This window comes from Barbus barbus, assembly GCF_936440315.1.
Source record: "Barbus barbus genome assembly, chromosome: 3".
NCBI lineage: Eukaryota > Metazoa > Chordata > Actinopteri > Cypriniformes > Cyprinidae > Barbus > Barbus barbus.
Genome location: NC_136731.1, coordinates 11,482,746 through 11,503,008, shown reverse-complemented (window position 1 = coordinate 11,503,008; position 20,263 = coordinate 11,482,746). Strand labels below are relative to the sequence as shown.

General features: G+C 38.1%; 1 protein-coding gene across 4 annotated transcripts; it reads right to left on the bottom strand.

Annotated features, from left to right (window-relative positions):
- Positions 1-7,015: 7,015 nt before the first annotated feature.
- LOC306848771 (uncharacterized protein) lies at positions 7,016-15,047 on the bottom strand. Of its 4 annotated transcripts, none has more exons than XM_079383537.1 (3): positions 14,985-15,008; positions 14,137-14,278; positions 7,016-8,231 (listed from the first exon to the last, which is right to left on the bottom strand). In XM_079383537.1, exons 2-3 carry the CDS (start codon positions 14,216-14,218, stop codon positions 7,285-7,287), a joined length of 1,029 nt encoding a protein of 342 aa, XP_079239663.1. In that variant the 5' UTR covers positions 14,219-14,278; positions 14,985-15,008; the 3' UTR covers positions 7,016-7,284. The 4 variants fall into 4 exon arrangements, 2 of the variants coding, with proteins under 2 accessions (XP_079239663.1, XP_079239664.1); XM_079383538.1 differs by having other exon boundaries at positions 7,018-8,231; positions 14,137-14,263; positions 14,985-15,040; XR_013782277.1 differs by lacking the exon at positions 7,016-8,231 and adding an exon at positions 10,136-11,452 and having other exon boundaries at positions 14,985-15,047.
- Positions 15,048-20,263: the final 5,216 nt, after the last annotated feature.

The window sequence follows — 20,263 nt, the reverse complement described above, 5'->3', positions numbered from 1 at the left end:
ATTTTTCAAAAATATAAATTTATCTCACCTAAATATTTGATCATGCACTGCATTTTTATTTTGACAATCGTGCAATTGTGACACAATAGCTTATACACAGCACTATCCTGATTTCATGAACTGTGTGTGAGGCAGTCTTAAGCCAGGTTCACACATTCTCTGTTTGCAGTGTGTAAGTGGTGCAGAAGCAGCATTGACTGTACTTTCACACAGGAGTCTGCTACTGATCCGTGGCTGTTTACTACAAACACAACATTTATCCACCATTGATTTCAATTTCAAATCCAAACATTGTTCCTTAAAATCCTTTTTCAGCATCGTGATTCTTTTTTACACAGTACAGTAATACAATCTTTCATAGATGTGTTTAAATATAAGAAACACATTATTCAATGCTTTTTTCCTTTTGCATTTACTTCTAGATTTATATATTAAGTTGCTCAAGCAAGTGGCAAAACACGTAAACTACTTTTCTTACATTATCACAAACATACTAAATCAAAACTTACCATTGACAGAAACAGTAGTATCACATTCTATAGCCCATAGCCATAGTCCGTGTTGACTGAAACACAGTAGACTTTAATTATATGCATTTATGGTGTTATTACTACATTTTCTGTGTCAATCCATGTTCATATTTACCGCAAACAATGCGCTGTCACTTAGTTCAGCACATGCAGCGGAAACGCTCACCCCTAATGAGCACATGGTTAAACATGTGAAAATAGGTCAAATGTCTTCATGGTTTTGAAAAATGTGTCTTTGTATTGAGAGCTGAAATTAGACCAACTGAAACAGTTACAGTGTTTTTATTCATTTAACCTTTATTTAACCAGGCAAGTCAATTAAGAACAGGTTCTTATTTTCAATAACAGCCTGGCAGGAGAATCCATATCTCCTGAGAAACATTACAAACACGCATTACAACACATAAAAAAAAGAATAAGATCTCAGTTAAAACATTTTACTGTACAGTTAGCAATTGAGAAAAACCAAGTAAACAAAATAAAAAACCTAAAAGACTCTAAATACACTGTAGATCGATTCATGGAATGTGTGACCCATGCTGGCAAAATTAGTTGGAATGCAGGTGAGCTAATTTTGAGCTACAGGCAAAAAAAGTGAAAAATATTGATTGTGGTTGAATTTGTTAGGTGAGGTTTTCACAAAAAAAAAAAAAAAAGTAGTTCATAAAGCCCTTGTCTAGTGATCTCAATTATCCAAATAGCAATTAACCATCCAAAAGTATCTTTTTTGTGTGTACGTTTTCTGAGAAGAGTATCTTTTCGGACTGTCACCCGAAGTGCATGCATAAAGGCGCTTCCGACTGCGTGCGATCCCCATACACATACACACAGATTTACAGTAGGCTAAATATATTTAAGTAATCATGTACACATAATCTGTTATATCTTAAGTGAATGTTTGGGGAACTGTCGGGGAAAAACATCGGATGTGTAACATTATATTAGATCCATGCATTACACGGTCTTAATATAGGCCATCACATCAACATTAATCAAATGACAAATGAAAAGAGGGAATGACTCTCCGCTCTTGATTGAACTGCTTTTGTAGTATTAATAATCAATTTACTTGTAATGAACACACATAAGCAATTTTTACATTTTACCATTTGTTTTTCTTGTTTAGCTATAAAATGAAAAAAAAAAAAAAAAAATTATATTATACATACACAGGTCCTTTTCAAAAAATTAGCATATTGTGATAAAGTTCATTATTTTCTGTAATGTACTGATAAACATTAGACTTTCATATATTTTAGATTCATTACAACACAACTGAAGTAGTTCAAGCCTTTTATTGTTTTAATATTGATGATTTTGGCATACAGCTCATGAAAACCCAAAATTCCTATCTCAAAAAATTAGCATATTTCATCCGACCAATAAAAGAAAAGTGTTTTTAATACAAAAAAAGTCAACCTTCAAATAATTATGTTCAGTTATGCACTCAATTACTTGGTCGGGAATCCTTTTGCAGAAATGACTGCTTCAATGCGGCGTGGCATGGAGGCAATCAGCCTGTGGCACTGCTGAGGTGTTATGGAGGCCCAGGATGCTTCGATAGCGGCCTTAAGCTCATCCAGAGTGTTGGGTCTTGCGTCTCTCAACTTTCTCTTCACAATATCCCACAGATTCTCTATGGGGTTCAGGTCAGGAGAGTTGGCAGGCCAATTGAGCACAGTAATACCATGGTCAGTAAACCATTTACCAGTGGTTTTGGCACTGTGAGCAGGTGCCAGGTCGTGCTGAAAAATGAAATCTTCATCTCCATAAAGCTTTTCAGCAGATGGAAGCATGAAGTGCTCCAAAATCTCCTGATAGCTAGCTGCATTGACCCTGCCCTTGATAAAACACAGTGGACCAACACCAGCATCACTGACTGTGGGTACTTGACACTGGACTTCAGGCATTTTGGCATTTCCCTCTCCCCAGTCTTCCTCCAGACTCTGGCACCTTGATTTCCGAATGACATGGAAAATTTGCTTTCATCCGAAAAAAGTACTTTGGACCACTGAGCAACAGTCCAGTGCTGCTTCTCTGCAGCCAAGGTTAGGCGCTTCTGCCGCTGTTTCTGGTTCAAAAGTGGCTTGACCTGGGGAATGCGGCACCTGTAGCCCATTTTCTGCACACGCCTGTACACGGTGGCTCTGGATGTTTCTACTCCAGACTCAGTCCACTGCTTCCGCAGGTCCCCCAAGGTCTGGAATCGGTCCTTCTCCACAATCTTCCTCAGGGTCCGGTCACCTCTTCTCGTTGTGCTGCGTTTTCTGCCACACTTTTTCCTTCCCACAGACTTCCCACTGAGGTGCCTTGATACAGCACTCTGGGAACAGCCTATTCAGAAATTTCTTTCTGTGTCTTACCCTCTTGCTTGAGGGTGTCAATGATGGCCTTCTGGACAGCAGTCAGGTCGGCAGTCTTACCCATGATTGCGGTTTTGAGTAATGAACCAGGCTGGGAGTTTTTAAAAGCCTCAGGAATCTTTTGCAGATGTTTAGAGTTAATTAGTTGATTCAGATGATTAGGTTAATAGCTCGTTTAGAAAACCTTTTCATGATATGCTAATTTTTTGAGATAGGAATTTTGGGTTTTCATGAGCTGTATGCCAAAATCATCAATATTAAAACAATAAAAGGCTTGAACTACTTCAGTTGTGTTGTAATGAATCTAAAATATATGAAAGTCTAATGTTTATCAGTACATTACAGAAAATAATGAACTATCACAATATGCTAATTTTTTGAAAAGGACCTGTATATATATATATATATATATATATATATATATATATATATATATATATATATATATATATATATATATATATACACACAATTGTTTTATTCTTTTTCTCCATCTGTTCTTATAACAACGGTAAAATAAAAATAGCTGTATTGTGATTATTAAACTAGTATTGTTGCTAGGTCACTGCTTTGGAACCTTCAAAAAACTTTAAATCAGTTTTTCTTTAAATTGACTTTGCTGACTCCATCGACTTCAAATCATACATCATTTTGAAGGTCTTTTAATGGAGAAAGTAAAAATAAAACTAAAAAAAATTGTCACATTGATTTCAAAGTATTACACAGAATCAAATATAGGAGAGACAGCTCATTCACGTGACAAAAGAAAACAAAAAGCCTCAAAGCAGAGTAGGTCACAGGTGGTCACAGATGCAAATAAAGTAATTGATAAAGGCCAAATCATTGTGATGAACTTCGTAGAGTCATCAGCTCAGTATCTTATATGGGCTACATTTAGAAGGTATCTCCAGAGTGAAAACTCATGTGAACTTCAACGTTTCCTTTAAGTGTGAAACTCTTTCAGACTGTGGGAACGTGAAAGGCTTCTCTCCAGGGTTAACGCTTATGTGAACCTCAAGGTTTTCTTTGTTTTTGTAAGTCTTTCCATGGTGATGGCTCATGAAAGATGCGTGTTATTGCATGATTTCTAAGGTGTCTCCTGTCTGTGAAACTCTTTTCACACTGATGACATATGAAAACAGTTCTGTCATAAATCTCTGAGGGATCAGCATGGTAATGTAATGACAGTGTTAATGTGTTTGGTCTTGGCAAAATAGATCTGCTACAGCAGCAGTGCAAGTACCGAGACTTGCTGCTGTGAGCATGTAAGAAATACTGCAGCTGCACATATAATTTATATGGGATAATCCCCCACAAAGCAGGAGAAAAGGAATGGACAATACAAGCCAAAAACAAGAACAAAACACCCCTAACAAGCAGATCTATGGCCAAGACATATGTGACGGTGGACCACAAAACCAGTCTTAAGTCGCTGGGGTATATTTGTAGCGATAGCCAAAAATACGTTGTATGGGTCAAAATTATCAATTTTTCTTTTATGCCAAAAATCATTAGGATATTAAGTAGAGATCATGTTCCATGAAGATATTTTGTCATTTTTTTACCGTAAATATATAAAATCTTCATTTCAGATTAGTAATATGCATTGCTAAGAATTTCATTTGGACAACTTTGGATTTTCTCAATATTTAGATATTTTTGCACCCTCAGATTCCAAACGTTTAAATAGTTGTATCTCTGCCAAATATTGTCCGATCCTAACAAACCATACATCAATGGAAAGCTTATTTATTCAGCTTTCAGATGATGTCCCCCCAAAAAAAAAAAAAAATCCCAATTTTGAAAAATTTACAATTTTTGTGGTCCACGGTCACATATGTACAGCTGTTGCTTCGAAGAGCCATGTGAACCTCATGTATTTTTATCTGTGTTCCTGGGCTACCACACCAACTGGCTTAACGCTAAGGGCCTCTGGGTATGTGTGCCTGGGCTACCACATTGACCGGCTTAACACAAGTGCACTATGACTGTGTGTGCCTGGGCTACCACGCCGACTACTTGAACTAATTAGACGTGCACTGTTTTATGTTAATTAACAATTGTATATACGTTGCAATCCTATAAGACCCCTGAGCAAGTATCATTAAAGGCATTTGATAACTGTTGTTTCTTTCTCCACTTCATCAGTCCCAGAGGCAGTATTACAGTATAGCATGACAAAGTTAGCCAATGCATGCCATTTTACACTCATGCAGATAAAAGTTGTTAGGGTTACAGCGCACAAAAACTCGCGGATGCACCAACTTGAATGAACTTGAAATAAAAGCAGAGTATAAACATTCTTCCTCAGTTTCTGAAATACACAGCACAGTGAGAGCACACGTCTCTCCGAATTACATTTCCCTTCTCCTGCAACACTTTCATTGATATGGCTGCGATAAGTGCGTGCTTCTGACACTGCATGCAGCTGATATTAACCACACACTCATCACTAGGGATGGGTACCGAAACTCGCTATTAAATCGGTCTCGGGGCTAAATTATGAAAGACCGGAGTATCGATAAGCTCTGACGTTATCGGTACTTCTGTCGGTATTAGAGAAATTAAGAAAACGCACATACATTTATTGTTGCTCTCTCTCTCTCTCTCTCTCTCTCTCTCTATATATATATATATGTCACCAGCTGTTTTTATGTGCAATAATATTCAAACATTTGTCTGATGCATTTTTGCTATGCGCAATTCAGAAGCCAGATCGCGCTCACGCGGAGGAGCTTCAGCACACGCAACATGAAAGTCCTGTTTAATTATGATAGAAGAGAGAACCAACTATTCAAACATCTGCTCACACTTTAGGCCTGTGGCTGTTATAGTAAGCTAAGTATTTTTTTTTTTCGATTTTGGCTTCCAAGGATTATAGCCGCATTTCTTCTAGCACAACTCCCTTCCCTTCATAGCGGCGCGGATTCGTTCCTCCGAACCAAAACTTAACATCTGAATCAGCTCAATCAGTGATTGTTATAAAATGTTATAAATTGTTATAAAATGCTGTCTTTACTGTTGCCACGTTGCAGGACATATTTGATAGTAAAACGCTGAAAGTACAATCTGCACAAGCGATGCTGTTCAGGCTGAAATGTGTGTGCGCGCGTGTGCCTGCGCGGCGGCGTGCTCCAAAACGGACAAGCAAAGTACACTTTGAGGTTCGGGCGCGTCGAAATAACACACAAAAATATGCCAAAAAATACACACACAATGTGTCAAAATGGCCGGTTTATGAGAGTCTTCACTTTTATGTTTTAAGTGGATGAGAACAGTTGGGAGAAAATCCGATGCGTGTCAGTATATTGTCTTAAAGTGTCAGACTGGAGCTTGAGCCATCAATGTTAATCAAAGAACAAAATGCAAAGAGAAAATCACCCACAGCTCTTAATCTGAACAACGTTATAGCTTTACTAAGCATAAATCTATCAGTACATACAGTGAAAACTATGCAGTGCTCATTTACATTTGATTACTTTTGTAACTATTACTTACCTGAACATTAATATTAGTAGACCTTCATGGAAAAATGAAAGCACTGTTTATTTCATTTCGTTTGTGTGTTTGTTTTATTGTATTTGTCAGTTTCTTTTACTTTGTTTCTTTGTTCATGTTGTTACTGTATCTTATCTTATGTATATAAAACACTAAAAATACCTGCACACTGGTGCATTTACAAATTGATGAAGTGCAGGCATTTTTAGTGTTTTATATACATAAGATAAGATACTGTAAGAATATGAACAAAGAAACAAAGTAAAACAAAAAGTACCGTTAAGAATACCGTTAAAGTACCGGATCGATAAGCAGTATTGGTAAGAGTAGTAATACCGTTAAAACCTTAACGATACACATCCCTACTCATCACAGGTAATGAAAATATCGACCTTAGAAATAACGAACCTGAACACTGAGATATGTTGAAATGCATACACAAGAATGCTTATTTAATTTAACCTGTTTTCATGTCCATTACTATTAGCGTGTCCTGAGAGCGATTGCTCTAGACTGTTTTGCTCTAGCTGTTTAAACACAAATGCTAAATGCTGCTGCTAATATGCTTAATATTTCACTCCCACATATGATGCAAACTGCTAATATGACATTTTAAACTTGTTTATGGTTGCTCATTTTTTTATTAAATTAGACCACACAATATACACAGCGATAAGGATTAAAAGAGCATTCACTACTTAGATGTTGATTTCAGATGTTTCTGAAGCATGCTGCAACTGCTACAGCATGCACTAGTCATGTATTTGAATGTTGAGCAGCGACATTGCCTACCGGTACAAGAGAGAACCAGTCAGCTGTGCCATGTGATAATGTCATTATGTCAGATTAAGTTAGACCGATCTGACGTCGCCATCTAGATTTCTCTCATCCTCTCATACATGAAGCCTCATGTGGTACTTAAGAGTCACTTTATATCTGAATCTCTTTCCACAGTGACCACATATAAATGGCTCCTCTCCAGTGTGAGTTCTCATGTGCCTGTTAAGGATTCCTTGTCGGTTGAAACTTGTTCCACATTGTTGGCAGGTGAAAGGCTTTTCTCCAGTGTGAATTCTTATGTGGTCTTCAAAGTGTCCTTTTTGATTGAAACACTTTCCACACTGAGGGCATGTGTAGGGTTTCATTCCAGAGTGAATTCTTGTGTGGTCTGTAAAGTGTCCTTTTTGACTGAAACTCTTTCCACAATGATGGCAGGTGTAGGGTTTCTCTCCACAGTGAATTCTCATGTGGACTTCAAGGTAATCATGTCGATCAAAACACTTTCCACAACGAGGGCATGTGGGCTTCTCTCCAGCGTGAATTCTCACGTGCTCGTTAAGGCTTTCTATTTGAGTGAAACTTATTCCACACTGTTGGCAGGTGAAAAGGCTCTCTTCAGTATGAATTCTCATGTGGTAATTAAGGTTTCCTTTTCGGTTGAAACTTTTTCCACAATGTTGGCAAGTGTAAGGCTTCTCTCCAGTGTGAACTCCCATATGGACTTCAAGGTTTCCAAGTTGAGCAAAACTTTTTCCACAATGTTGGCAGGTGTGAGGCTTCTCTCCGGTGTGAATTCTCATGTGTCTGTTAAGGCTTCCTTTTTGAGTGAATCCTTTTCCACATTGTTGGCACATGAAAGGGCTCTCTCCAGTATCAATTATTATGTGGACTTTAAGGTTCCTATCTTGATCAAACATCTTTCCACACTGAGAATAAGCATTTTCTCCAGTGTGAATTCTGGTCCCTGTCTTTTGAGCCCCTCCAGTTATGAATTTATGATGATTCTTATAGTGATCTTTCTCTTCCATCTCATTCAGTACTTCACTCTCCTCTTTCAGGTCTAAGGTGAAAAAAGACAAATATAAATTAATCCTAATTTAACGGCACAAAGCAAATGTCCTCAAAACATTTAGACGTGTAAAAGATCAAAAACCAACATACTAGATCCTATACCCACTAAACTAATGAAAAAGGTGTTACGTGTAATCTGAGAACCATTTCTCAATATTGCTAACACTTCACCATCTTTAAAATGTCTTAATAATTATCATCCTGGCAGTTAAACCATTTAATTAAAAATAAATCATTTCAATCTCTCATTTATTACATCTACTGTGGGTTACTAGTGCTGTCAAACGATTAATCTCATCCAAAATAAAAGTTCTGTTTATTTTTGGATAATGTGAGTTCCGAATGGTTTCAAAAAAGACTTAAAAAAGACACGCAAATTACACAGTTTTGTGATGATGCAACAGTGTCCTGATTAGTCAAATAACAATTCTGTCAACTGTCCCAAGTACAAGTGAAATACAAGAGAAAATCTCAAAGGCAGCGTGCAGCAACTCTCTTGAAGTGCAGCTGAAATGTGCTGCTGTAAAGTCATTTTGAGAGGGTGAGAGGTACCGCTGAAGCACTCATGCTATTTTAATATGACTGATCTGATATTCTGTGTGGATTTATTTACATCTAACCTACATGCTATATTAAATAAACATTTGCAGGAATTTCCCGCATCATAAAATGCGAAACCTGTTGGAATGAGTAAAACTAGGTGACAATAGGGTTGTCGCGATAACCGCAATATTGTAATATTGTTTGCTTGTCTATTGAGGAAGGATAGCAACCGCAGTGTTCAGGTTTTTTTTTTTTCATGAGGCTGTGGCCTTCTTGTTTTACAATTTTTCACTGTGCATTCAATGTTAAATAAATTAATGATACAATATGGTTACGACTGTTATTTTCCCGCGAACCGTTGTAGCCGTTTCGTTTGTTTTGAATAGACCTGCTGAAGCGATGGCAGGCGCTCTCGTCCCAAAACCCAATGTCACGTCGCCAGTTTGGGAACATTTCGGCTTTCAACCCAATGAAAAGGGCGAGCCAGCGAATTTAGATGAGCCGATATGCAAAATTTGCAGCAAAAAGGTTCCTGTGACACGCGGCAATACATCTAATTTGAGGTGTCATCTCGCTAACTGTCATCCAGCCATTGAAGCGCAGCTGCCCCCTCAAGCATCAGGTCGTGGAGCAACATCAAAAAGAACAGCTGAGACCGGTACCGGACGACAGTTAGGAGTAGCTGAAGCCTTTGCGAAATCTGTAAAATACAGCCGTGAAAGTAACATGCCTTACAGCCGCTGTAACGCAGTATCTGGTTCAGGAGATGGTTCCATTCAACACGGTGGAGAAACCTGCATTCAAGTCAATGCTTTAAAAATTTGACAAGCAGTACGAGTTGCCGGGCAAAACTTACTTTTCAGAAACTGCTGTACCGAAAATGTACAGCAGGGTAAAGACATCGATCAAAAGCGAGCTTATGAATGTTGATTACTTTTCTGCCACAACCGATATGTGGTCAAGTGTCAATATGACTCCTTATATGAGTCTAACGGTTCATTATCTCAGCATGGAATGGATTCTGAAATCACGGTGCCTCGAAACAGTGTTTACGCCCGAAAACCACACGTCTGACAATATTTCGGATACTCTCCGGCACGCATTTGAAGAGTGGTCCCTGGATGAGAATAAGCTGGCCTGTATCACTACAGACAACGAGTCCAACATCGTTGCAGCAGTCAAAAAGTTGAACTGGCCGTGGCTGAACTGCTTTGGTCACAATTTACATTTGGCAGTTACAAACACAATGGCAAGCGTAAAGCACCGCACAGCCCGAGCAATGGGCCTGTGTCACACATTGGTCAGTACATTTTATCAGAGCTGGTTGAAGAGAAGAGATCTAGCGAAAGCACAAGCGGAACTTCAAATTCCTCAGCATGGCCTAATACTGGTAAGTTACAAAATGTAAACTATTTGCTAACTTATTGATCATGTTATTAGGCAATAAATAAAAATTCAATAATAAAAATTAAACAATATAGCCTACTGTTACAATAGCATATCCTACTTGTCTGTTGCTTGCTGGGTTTAATGTATTTTTCGTTTAAAATAAATATTTTGAAACGAAAATAATTTTAAAAGGTAGGCTAAGATATATTGAAGAAAAAACATTTAGGCTAACTTCAGCTCAATTTAACGTCAATATATATAGGCCTATCTGTCTGTTCACATTTAGCCTAATTAATATGCATTATTTTGCAGTCGGGGGAATTTAAATGTATTTTTTGTTTAGAAAAAATATATTGAAACGAATAAATAATTTAAGATGTAGCCTAGTCTATTATTTATTTTGGTAGGCTACTTAGATGTTGTCCTTGGCTAATTTCTATTCAATTAATTCAATGATTTAACGGCCAATACTACTCTTTTCAGGATTGCGCTACGAGATGGGGCACCAAACAGAAAATGGTGGAAAGGGTTTTGGAGCAAATCCCGGCTATCAGAAGAGTTTTGGATGACCGGAGACACCAACATCTAAATCCAAGCTGGCAGGACATCGCTGTCCTCGAGTCCGTGAATGCAGCACTGAAACCCGCGGCTGAGTTTACGGATCTGCTGTCTGGCGAAAGCTACGTTACAGTGTCTTCAGTCAAACCCGAAGCTCCTGACAGAAGATATGCTTAAACCATCAAACGAGGATACCACCTTAACATCGTACATAAAACACAAAATGTGCAGTGTTCTACAGGGGAAGTATGAACCGCTGCCTTACAAAAACTTTTGGCAAAGGCGTGTTGTTTAGATCCTCAATATAGGGGCGATCATATCAATGACACGGAGACAAAATCCGACCTCATCGAAGAGATGGTGGGAGTGGAGGACGAAGAGATCGCTGCCAAAGCGTCAGTGGTTGGAGACGAAGGGCAAGCGGTGGTGCCACCTGCAGCAAAGAAAAAGACTCTTGGAGACCTGCTGAAGTCACGGACAACCTCCGCGTCAGCGTCCATTCCCTAGAGAGCGCGAGCAGATAACGAGCTCACACGCTATCTGCATGAGGAGTGCATCGACTCCAACGCGAATCCACTGTCCTGGTGGCGCGATAATCAGTCTAGATTTCCGCTGCTGTCCAAAGTCGCGCGCAAATACATGTGTATTTGTGCAACGAGCACACCGTCAGAAAGGGTTTTCCGTGCCGCGGGGAATATTGTTACCCCCATGCGATCCTCCCTGAAACCACATAAGGTTAATATGTTTAATAGGTTTTCCTAGCACGAAACAAGGACATGATAACCCAAGTCTAAACCACATTCGTTACCGAGTAATATTTAGTTTATTCTCTGTATTTTCACTTAGGTCTACACGTTGTTTTCATGTGATAGCCTACTTAAGAATTCTTTCATTTTTCAAATTAGAAAAAGCCGTTTTCTTGTTGCTTGTTTTCATGTGATACTTTAGAACTTTTATTTTTTAAATGGGAAAAGGCATGTTCTTGTTGCTATTTGACATTTAACAATAAACAAAAATGTAACGTGTTAAAACGTGTCTCTCTGTCAGTTAAAAAGCAACAATATATGCTACATAACTCAAAAATAGAGGTTTGTATGCAGTAAAATCAGGATAAATTAGGTTTGTAAAAAAAAAAAAAAAACGGCGGCAATACCGCATATCGCACTATTGAGCCACCCAAAATAACCGCAAGGGAAATTTCTTAACCGCGACAGCCCTAGATGACAATCCCACACCGAAATTCAGAACTTGATTAAAAATATATTCTGTTGCACAGATATTTGTGAAATAAATTTCCATTATTTTTCTGAAAGGTTCACAGGCCAGGACACTGCCATTTTAAAATTCCATGACTTTTCCAGGTTTTTCATGACCGTATGAACCCTGACTGGTGACACTGTATACAAGTTTATCAAGCATTCTGAGGGTGTCTGGAAAAGAGAGAAGGTTCCTATTCTGGAAGCAAATACATCAGTAGTGCTGACCTGTCTGATTCACTAATCTGATATGATACGCGTTGCATTTTTTATTCCGGGTAACAATTTTTTTTTGGTTTGTTCATTTTTAGGCCTGGTGTAGTTTAATACCATAGAAATAGGGATCTTAATGCAGCCCCATGTAAAAGTTGCTAAATTTTTCCCGTTTCTAATTATCGAAAAACCAAATGTGGGTTAATTTGTATAGTTAATACTTATTGCATTTAAATAACAATGACTTTTATTAAAAGAAATTCTAATACTTGAACAATCCAGTTAAGGCAAATCTTGGTTTATTGGTGTCAATATAATGTGTGGGGAGAGAAAGCACGCTGCCCTTAGAGGCATGAAACTCGTTTCACACATGTAGTAATGATACCGCATATTTGAACTCAAATCCCTTCTTCCAGTTATCCCTGAAACGGTTTCAAATGCAGAATCTTATGGACTACAAGGAGCAAGTTAATGTACTTAAATTTCACCATTTGGGGCCAGTTTTACTGACAGCTTGCGCCAGCGCAAACCATCTTTTAACGTTAAAATAGTACTGCCAGGTTTTCTTTCAAACTTAAAATTTATGGAAGGAGAGAATTCAAATGAATCATGCAATGAGATTTACTAACATTTGCGCTTGTCAAATTACTGGTATTTGCGCCATTATTTTGACGCCACAAAATAGCATTCTTAAACTGCTTTACGCTTGAAATGGCTGCAATTATTGCGGCTAGGAGGAGGCACCACAGAGAGAAGGGTATAAGGGAGACTATTTTTACACACATTATTTTGAATGCCAGAACAACACATTATTCAAACATATTGTTTGCCAAACCATGTTATTTTTTATTTGCTTCATGAAATAAAAGACGCCTTTAAACCCTCAACAAGGAGTCACACAATACCAGATCTATCAAAACTTCTTGCAACCCTTCAGGTTTTGGCCTCCAGTTGTTTTCAAAGTACTGTGGCTTTTTTATTTCTTTATTCCTTATTTGTGACTACACTAATTTGCACTGCGCTTGGTATATTGCATTGGTCGATATGTAAATGAAATGTTCCATCTGTGTTCTTTCTGTAATCCCATCTGTGTTCTGTAATTAGCGTGTTGTTAGTAAATCACCCGCAGAAATTTCCACACCTATCGGTGCTGTTTTGGAGGGGCTTCATAAAACCAGGAAATGATCAGGCTGTTTATCAGAGAAGGGACAGGGAGGTGTGGAACAAAGGTAAATTGTGTGAAAAATAATGTGTTTTTTTTTTAACAAACGAAGCATTAACATGTTAAGACTGCACCCCATAAACACAACCAAGCCTAGAAAAAGTCAACCATATCATTCCATAACCATCATATTATTTTTCACATATTTCACCTTTATTCTGCAGCTAAAAAACTGTTTGTTGGCTTCCTGGTTCTATGTACATTAAATTTGCTTAAACATGCACTAGGGAAACATTTGCCTCTCTTGGCCATCTTTAATGTTACTGTTATTTATTTATTTTTTTATGTTAATGCACACAAAAACTACATGGCGCTTGTCATTTCATTTGTAGATTTAATATGGAAACTTGGTGAAATGATTTCAATGCGTTTCAATACTTTTTAAACATGACTTATTGCATTATTCAATTATGTTTAAGTATGTCACTATAACACTGACAACAAATGTAATGTCGATGACTCAGATTTTTAGGTTTATAAAAATAAAGGTTTTAAATGTTAGATACTGTTGCATAATTGATTAATAAAAATATATGTTTTCATTCAAAAAATTTATTTTTAACATGTCTGTCCACATGATGTGACCCTACATCAAATAAATCCACTTTATTTACAAGTCTTATAATATGACATTCTTCAAAAATATTACTGGGCCTAATTTCTACAAAGATCAACATTTTAATATGGATGCATCTTTAAGAATAAAAACCAACCTGTTTGTCCCTCAGTATTTGCATGTTTCGCTGTGAATCCTTCGATCTTCATGTCTTCACTCTCCTCTTTAATAAACGCCATCTTAAATGCATCAAGTCGATCTCAGTTGCGTCACCAGGAGTCTTTCTGTGTGTTTGAGAACTGTGTCATATTTAAGATGAGAATAATTAACAGAAAGAAAAATAAATCCCAACTAAATCTCTGGGTGCGTCTCAATCAGCTATTTCAGTAGTCAGTGCACTGATAAGGAAGCCAGTGAGTGAGAGATAGTTAATAGACTTAAATGCCCTGATTATTAAAAAAAATAAATAATAATAATAATAAAAACCTCAAAACTAGCAATACAAATAAAGTTAATACAAAGCACAAGATTTTGAAATTAAATTGACCAAGTTACACGTTTGGTTTTTAAAAGTAGGCATTGCACGTGTGTGTGTGTTTGTTTTTGTTTTTGTTTGTGTGTGTGTGTGTTTCCTGTTTGTAGCAGCAGCTGTCCTCAGCATGCGGTTATTTGAGCGCTTTGAATCAGTAAATTAATTCTAAATTAACAATTTGGTTCAAATCAACACGTTTCAGAAACTTGCTTTATATTACCAGGATTAGCCGAATTAGCTTTTACAACAGATTCAGGATGTAGGGCGCGAAATGAGACGCACTCTTCTTCTGTTGATACTCATGTGAGGATGTGCTTTACAAAAAGTTAGTTTCTTCTTATATAAAGTATTACTATGTTAAATTCATTAATGATTTTGCATCTTTTTACTATTTTGCATAGCTTGTACAAACGATAAAATTTCCTGAATGGTTGTGTCTATTAAGCTCCTTAACTTATAAAAAAAACACAAACCTCTCTCGAGTAGAAATCACAACAGCTGCAGGAGCGCGGTGCAGAGTTATGACGTCACATCCCAAGACCAACATAAAAGTCCTCTCCACACGCAGAAATATTTGTAAATACATGTTGTCCAATGATTTTATAAAAATGAGTGTGTAATTTTACCTGAAAGAAAAAACTGGGTGCCAAATCCATTTAAATGCAAACCGTACCAAATGTGATTTATTGGTTCAAAATGTGTTTATGTGATTTATTATTTAAAAAACAGTTTTATGAATAAATAAAGCAGAGTTCATGCACGTATCAATACTGAAAAGTATTATAATTAAAAATTGAGTATTTCACAGAATTCTGATAAAATCAGTAGTAAGTCTTGTGTCAAGGGTCATTTGTACTCTAGTGATTTAAATAGCTTACTAATGAGGGAACACGGATGCAATTTACACCTGCTAAACTATGCTTTAAACAGGACAGGACAATACAGTCTCCAAAAGCAGAAGGTCTATCGCCTTATGTACTGCTGATGCTCTGACCTGCCATAAGAAGCACATGTTCACGATCTAGACCTGCTTTGCTGAATAGTTTAACACTAGTGGACTATTTCTGTACGCATCCGGTCAAGTGAGCAGATCTAGTGGCTTGTGTATCTGGGCTAGGGAACCCCAAAGTTATTACTCTAAACCAGGGTTCTTCAAATCTTTCTTTTATTTTCACTTTTTGTTAAAAAATAGTGATTTATAGAAGTATACATATGAAGACTAACCTGTCAAACATTTTGTTGTACCACCCCAGATAGCAAGCACAGTCGGACAGATTCTGGCTGAGTGTTGGCACTATCGGCTGGAGTCCGGGTCGGCTGAAGTACAGTCTCACGTGGTCGGACCAAGTCGGACTAATTACATTGCATTGTACCTGGCTCTATAACGGCTTAAGTAATGCGAGTGATACTGTCTTGTTTGGTGCCAACAAGCTGTGGTAATTATTGATGATGATGATGATGATAATAACAATAAAAAATTACCTAATAATACATTTTATTTGTAATGTCCATTTCTTACCTAGATTTTTACCCAGTTGATTTTTCATGATAATGATACAATCATGATAAAATAAATATTATTAAGTAAAATAGTATAACCTAATTAAAGTAATATTACAGAAACAACAAAAGGATTAAAAAAAAGTAGGCTACATAAACATGCATGCAAATGGCTTGATCTGTGGATGAACTAATCCGATTTTAGTGGAACTGACAAAAGACCAGGCATCATGCTGTTTGGCGCCATTTATAAATATTATGCGGCAGACAGATATCTACACTGCACACGGCCCGATGCTGTGGAGCGACAATCGGCCCACTTGCTTTGAAACAGCCACAATACGACTTTCGCCATCAATTTTAATCCCACAGAGCGCGAAACGGAGCTCACTTTCAACGCCATCAACTGGTAAGTGGAGCATTATTGAATTTTGTTAAATGTGAAATATACATAGCACAATCAAAACAGTTGAGCAATTGAGCAACGAATTGTTAGCTAAACCGGAATTAGCCAATGTGTTATTCTAGGTAAGGTAAGGTTAGTGGTTAATTAGTCAACACATTTTAATAGCATAGTCCCCAAGGTGCAGGAATCCTTAAAACTATCTTTTGACATAGAAATAAAATATGAAGAGGAAAAGAAGACACGTTTTATGTATTTTGTGCTCCGTCTAGTACAGTTAACGTTATATGTAACTTATATTAAAAAACAAAACAAAAAACACACTGCTAGATATAGGCCTAATATAGGCCTAACTTACTATGTTCTTATAGCGACCATTTAAGCCAACAATAAACATATGTGTTGCCAGAAGTATTTATGGTTTAATATTAACTTACTTGAGTGTATATAGTGTAAGATGTATAGTTTTCAGCAACGTTAACTGGCGCGAAGCGGTGGAGGGCAAAGAACTGCAGCGCAGTCACGAATATTTATCACGTCAAAAGAAGAAAAACTAAAATATGTGAACAAACTGCAAGTTTACAGCACCCGTCGCAGAATTTCAATCACTAAAAAACAACAAGTTTTAAGCACTTCATGTGAATCCGTCATTTTAGACAGGAGAGTTAACATGGATGGACTTGAACTTGAAAAATGTTGCTTGACGCCTTTCCGCGGTTATAAAAAAATAAATCACTTGATGTTCAGTAAATATGAAAAGATGATCAGTTCATGTTATTTTAAAGCTAAGACTTTGTTTCACACCAGAAGTGACCTGCTCTCACGATATCATGTGAAGCATAAGTAAGACTGGCATAAGGGCGGGTTTTTGCGAAGTGTCAATTATTCATATTCTGGGTTCATCTGCTTGTCTGTATATAATACACATTAGCAACGAGGTGTATACTGAATTTGGTCTTTTAACATAACTGTGTCACTGCAGGCACCTGCTGTCCAGGTGGGCGTTCAAATAATTGTGCAAAGTCACGTAAATAGATGTTTATGAATATGAATTTATGAATAGATGTTAGTTGATACCGCCCATTGTTGAGAATATAAATAGTATTTTTATTCAATACGTATTGCATAAAATAAGTATAGAGTACCATAAATAAATGTGTTGAAAATTATTTTACAGTACAGTAAATGTACAATTTTAAGTTGTACTTAATTGCAATTTATATGAGTTATTTACATAAAAAAATGAATTAGGCTAGCTGACTTAAATATCATAGCACTTACATATTGTTCATATTGTGCTTCTATTGTCCTAATTTGTAACTTGCTTTGGATACACATAAATATACAATACACACTGAATAAATAAGTGTTTTTAATACAAGTGCATAATTTGTTAATGTCAATGTTGATTTCTCACTTGTCTTTTTCCTTAGGTTGGAGAAAGAAAAAGGTAAAAACATGAATAGACGTAGCCTTATAAAACGAGCAGTGAAAAGGGTGAGTTCTTTACTTCCTTTCCTGATGAGATGCAGATCACTGGAGCTGCAGAGAATGCCACTGTGAATATCACAGAGGATGACCAGAATCAGGGTGATCAGGGTCAGGCATCACACATTTGTGACAGTGAAGATGATTCACAGAGTGATGATGGCTTCAGTGGTGGCCAAGGATTTGAACGTCCAAAATGCGGCTTCAAAGAGCAGCTTCAAAGAGCTCTAAATGATCCCAGCCGAAGAATAAGGGCCTTATGTAGTGAAACGATCTGTCATTTTCAGGAAAAAAAAATTATATTTATACACTTTTTAACCACAGCTCGACTTGCTCTAGCTCTGCGATGTGCATCTTCACACATTACGTAATTCTGTTGGAAAGATCATGTGTGGTTAGTTCTTTGTCTTTGGACTTCGGGTAAAAACTCCATCTCATTTTCTCCTCCAACTTTAAATTCATCCTACATTGTTTTACCTTTTTGTAAAGCGCATTTGACTTTTTATGCATGTTTTGCTTTGTAAAACACTGGGTCAGTACTTCCACCTACGTCACGTGTATATGGTTAAAAAGCGTATAAATATTAATTTTTTAAAGAAAATGACATCGTTTCGATAGATAAGACACTTCATTCTTCATCTGGGATCATGTAGAGCTCTTTGAAGCTGCATTGAAATTGTATTTTGGACGTTCAAATCTTTGGTCACAATTAAAGTCCACTATATGGAGAAATATCCTGGAATGTTTTCCTCAAAAAACTTAATTTCTTTGCGACTGAAGAAAGAAAGACATGAACATCTTGGATGACATGGGGGTGAGTAAATTATCAGGAATTTTTTATTCTGCAAGTGTACTTTGTCCTTTAAAGGGATAGTTGGACAACATGGCAGCGCGCACAGACGCAGCGGCTTCTCTCTCTCCTGACAGAACGGTGTTTTTGTGTTTTTTGTCTTGTAAGTCGCAATGTTTTTGTACATCTTCGTCGCGTCTACCTGTCTTTAAGCGCGCATACAGTCGTGAGTTTCTGCTCGATGTCGGCAGAATCACGTTTTTAGAGTTAAACTCAGCGCACGCCGAAGAGCTGCGGGACCTCAGTCTGCTCCAAAAGCCCACTCCATCACCGACCCCCACTACTCCATCTCGCCCACAGCGGAGGCGCTACAAACGGCGTGAGAGGAAGCAGAAGAGGGGTAAGCGCGGAGGTATCCGAGCTAGGCTAGCGGCCAACCCACACAAGCCAGCTATCCCCACCATCGTACTGGCGAACATACGATCTTTGGACAATAAACTGGACTACATCCAACTACTTTGCTCTTCTCAGAGAACTGTAAGAGACTGTTGTGTTTTTGTGTTTACGGAAACATGGCTTAACAACAGCGTACCGGACTGCGCCATACAGCTCGACCAGCTAACATGCTATCGAGCTGACAGAGCTCTTGTCGAGGGAGGTAAGATCCGCGGCGGCGGGCTTTGTGTTTACATAAATGATGCATGGTGCCGCGATGCTGTTGTGGTCTGCAAACACTGCTCACCCTTGGTGGAGTTTATGATTGTTAAGTGCCGGCCGTTCTATCTACCGAGGGAATATACAGCTATACTGCTCGTTGCTGTTTACATCCCTCCCAGCTCCAACAACAACAACAGGAGTGAGGCACTAAATGATCTGTACCAGCACACCAGTGAGCAGCAGACAGCCCACCCAGATGCTTTTCTCATCTTAGCTGGGGATTTCAACCACGCAGACTTAAAGAGTGTGTTCCCAAAAATACACCAACACATAGACTTTCCAACAAGGGGAAAAAATACTTTGGACTTTGTTTACACCACCCAGAGAGGAGCTTACAAGACCCTCCCCTCCCCCACCTCGGAGCCTCAGACCACATCACTGTCATGCTAATGCCTGCATACAGACCGCTCGTTAAAGCCATCAAACCAATACACAAACAGATACAAGTGTGTCCGGAAGGGTCGTCAGAGGCACTTCAAAACTGTTTTGACACCACTGACTGGAATATGTTTAAACAGGCTGCCACATACAACAACACTACAGACCTCCAAGAGTACTCAGAGACTGTCACTGCCTACATCACTAAGTGCATTGATGATGTAACGGTCACAAAGCCCTTCACTGTCAGGGCCAACCAGAAGCCGTGGATGACAGGGGAGGTCTACAGACTTCTGAAGGCTCGGAACGCTGCCTTTAGAGCTGGAGATGAGGAGGGCCAACTAGGGCCAACCTTTCCCGTGGCATCAGAGAGGCCAAGAGACAGTACTCCAGGAGGATAGCTCATCGTTTCAGCGACAGCAGAGACACTCGGAGCCTGTGGCAGGGGATACAGACCATCATGGACTACAAGCCCC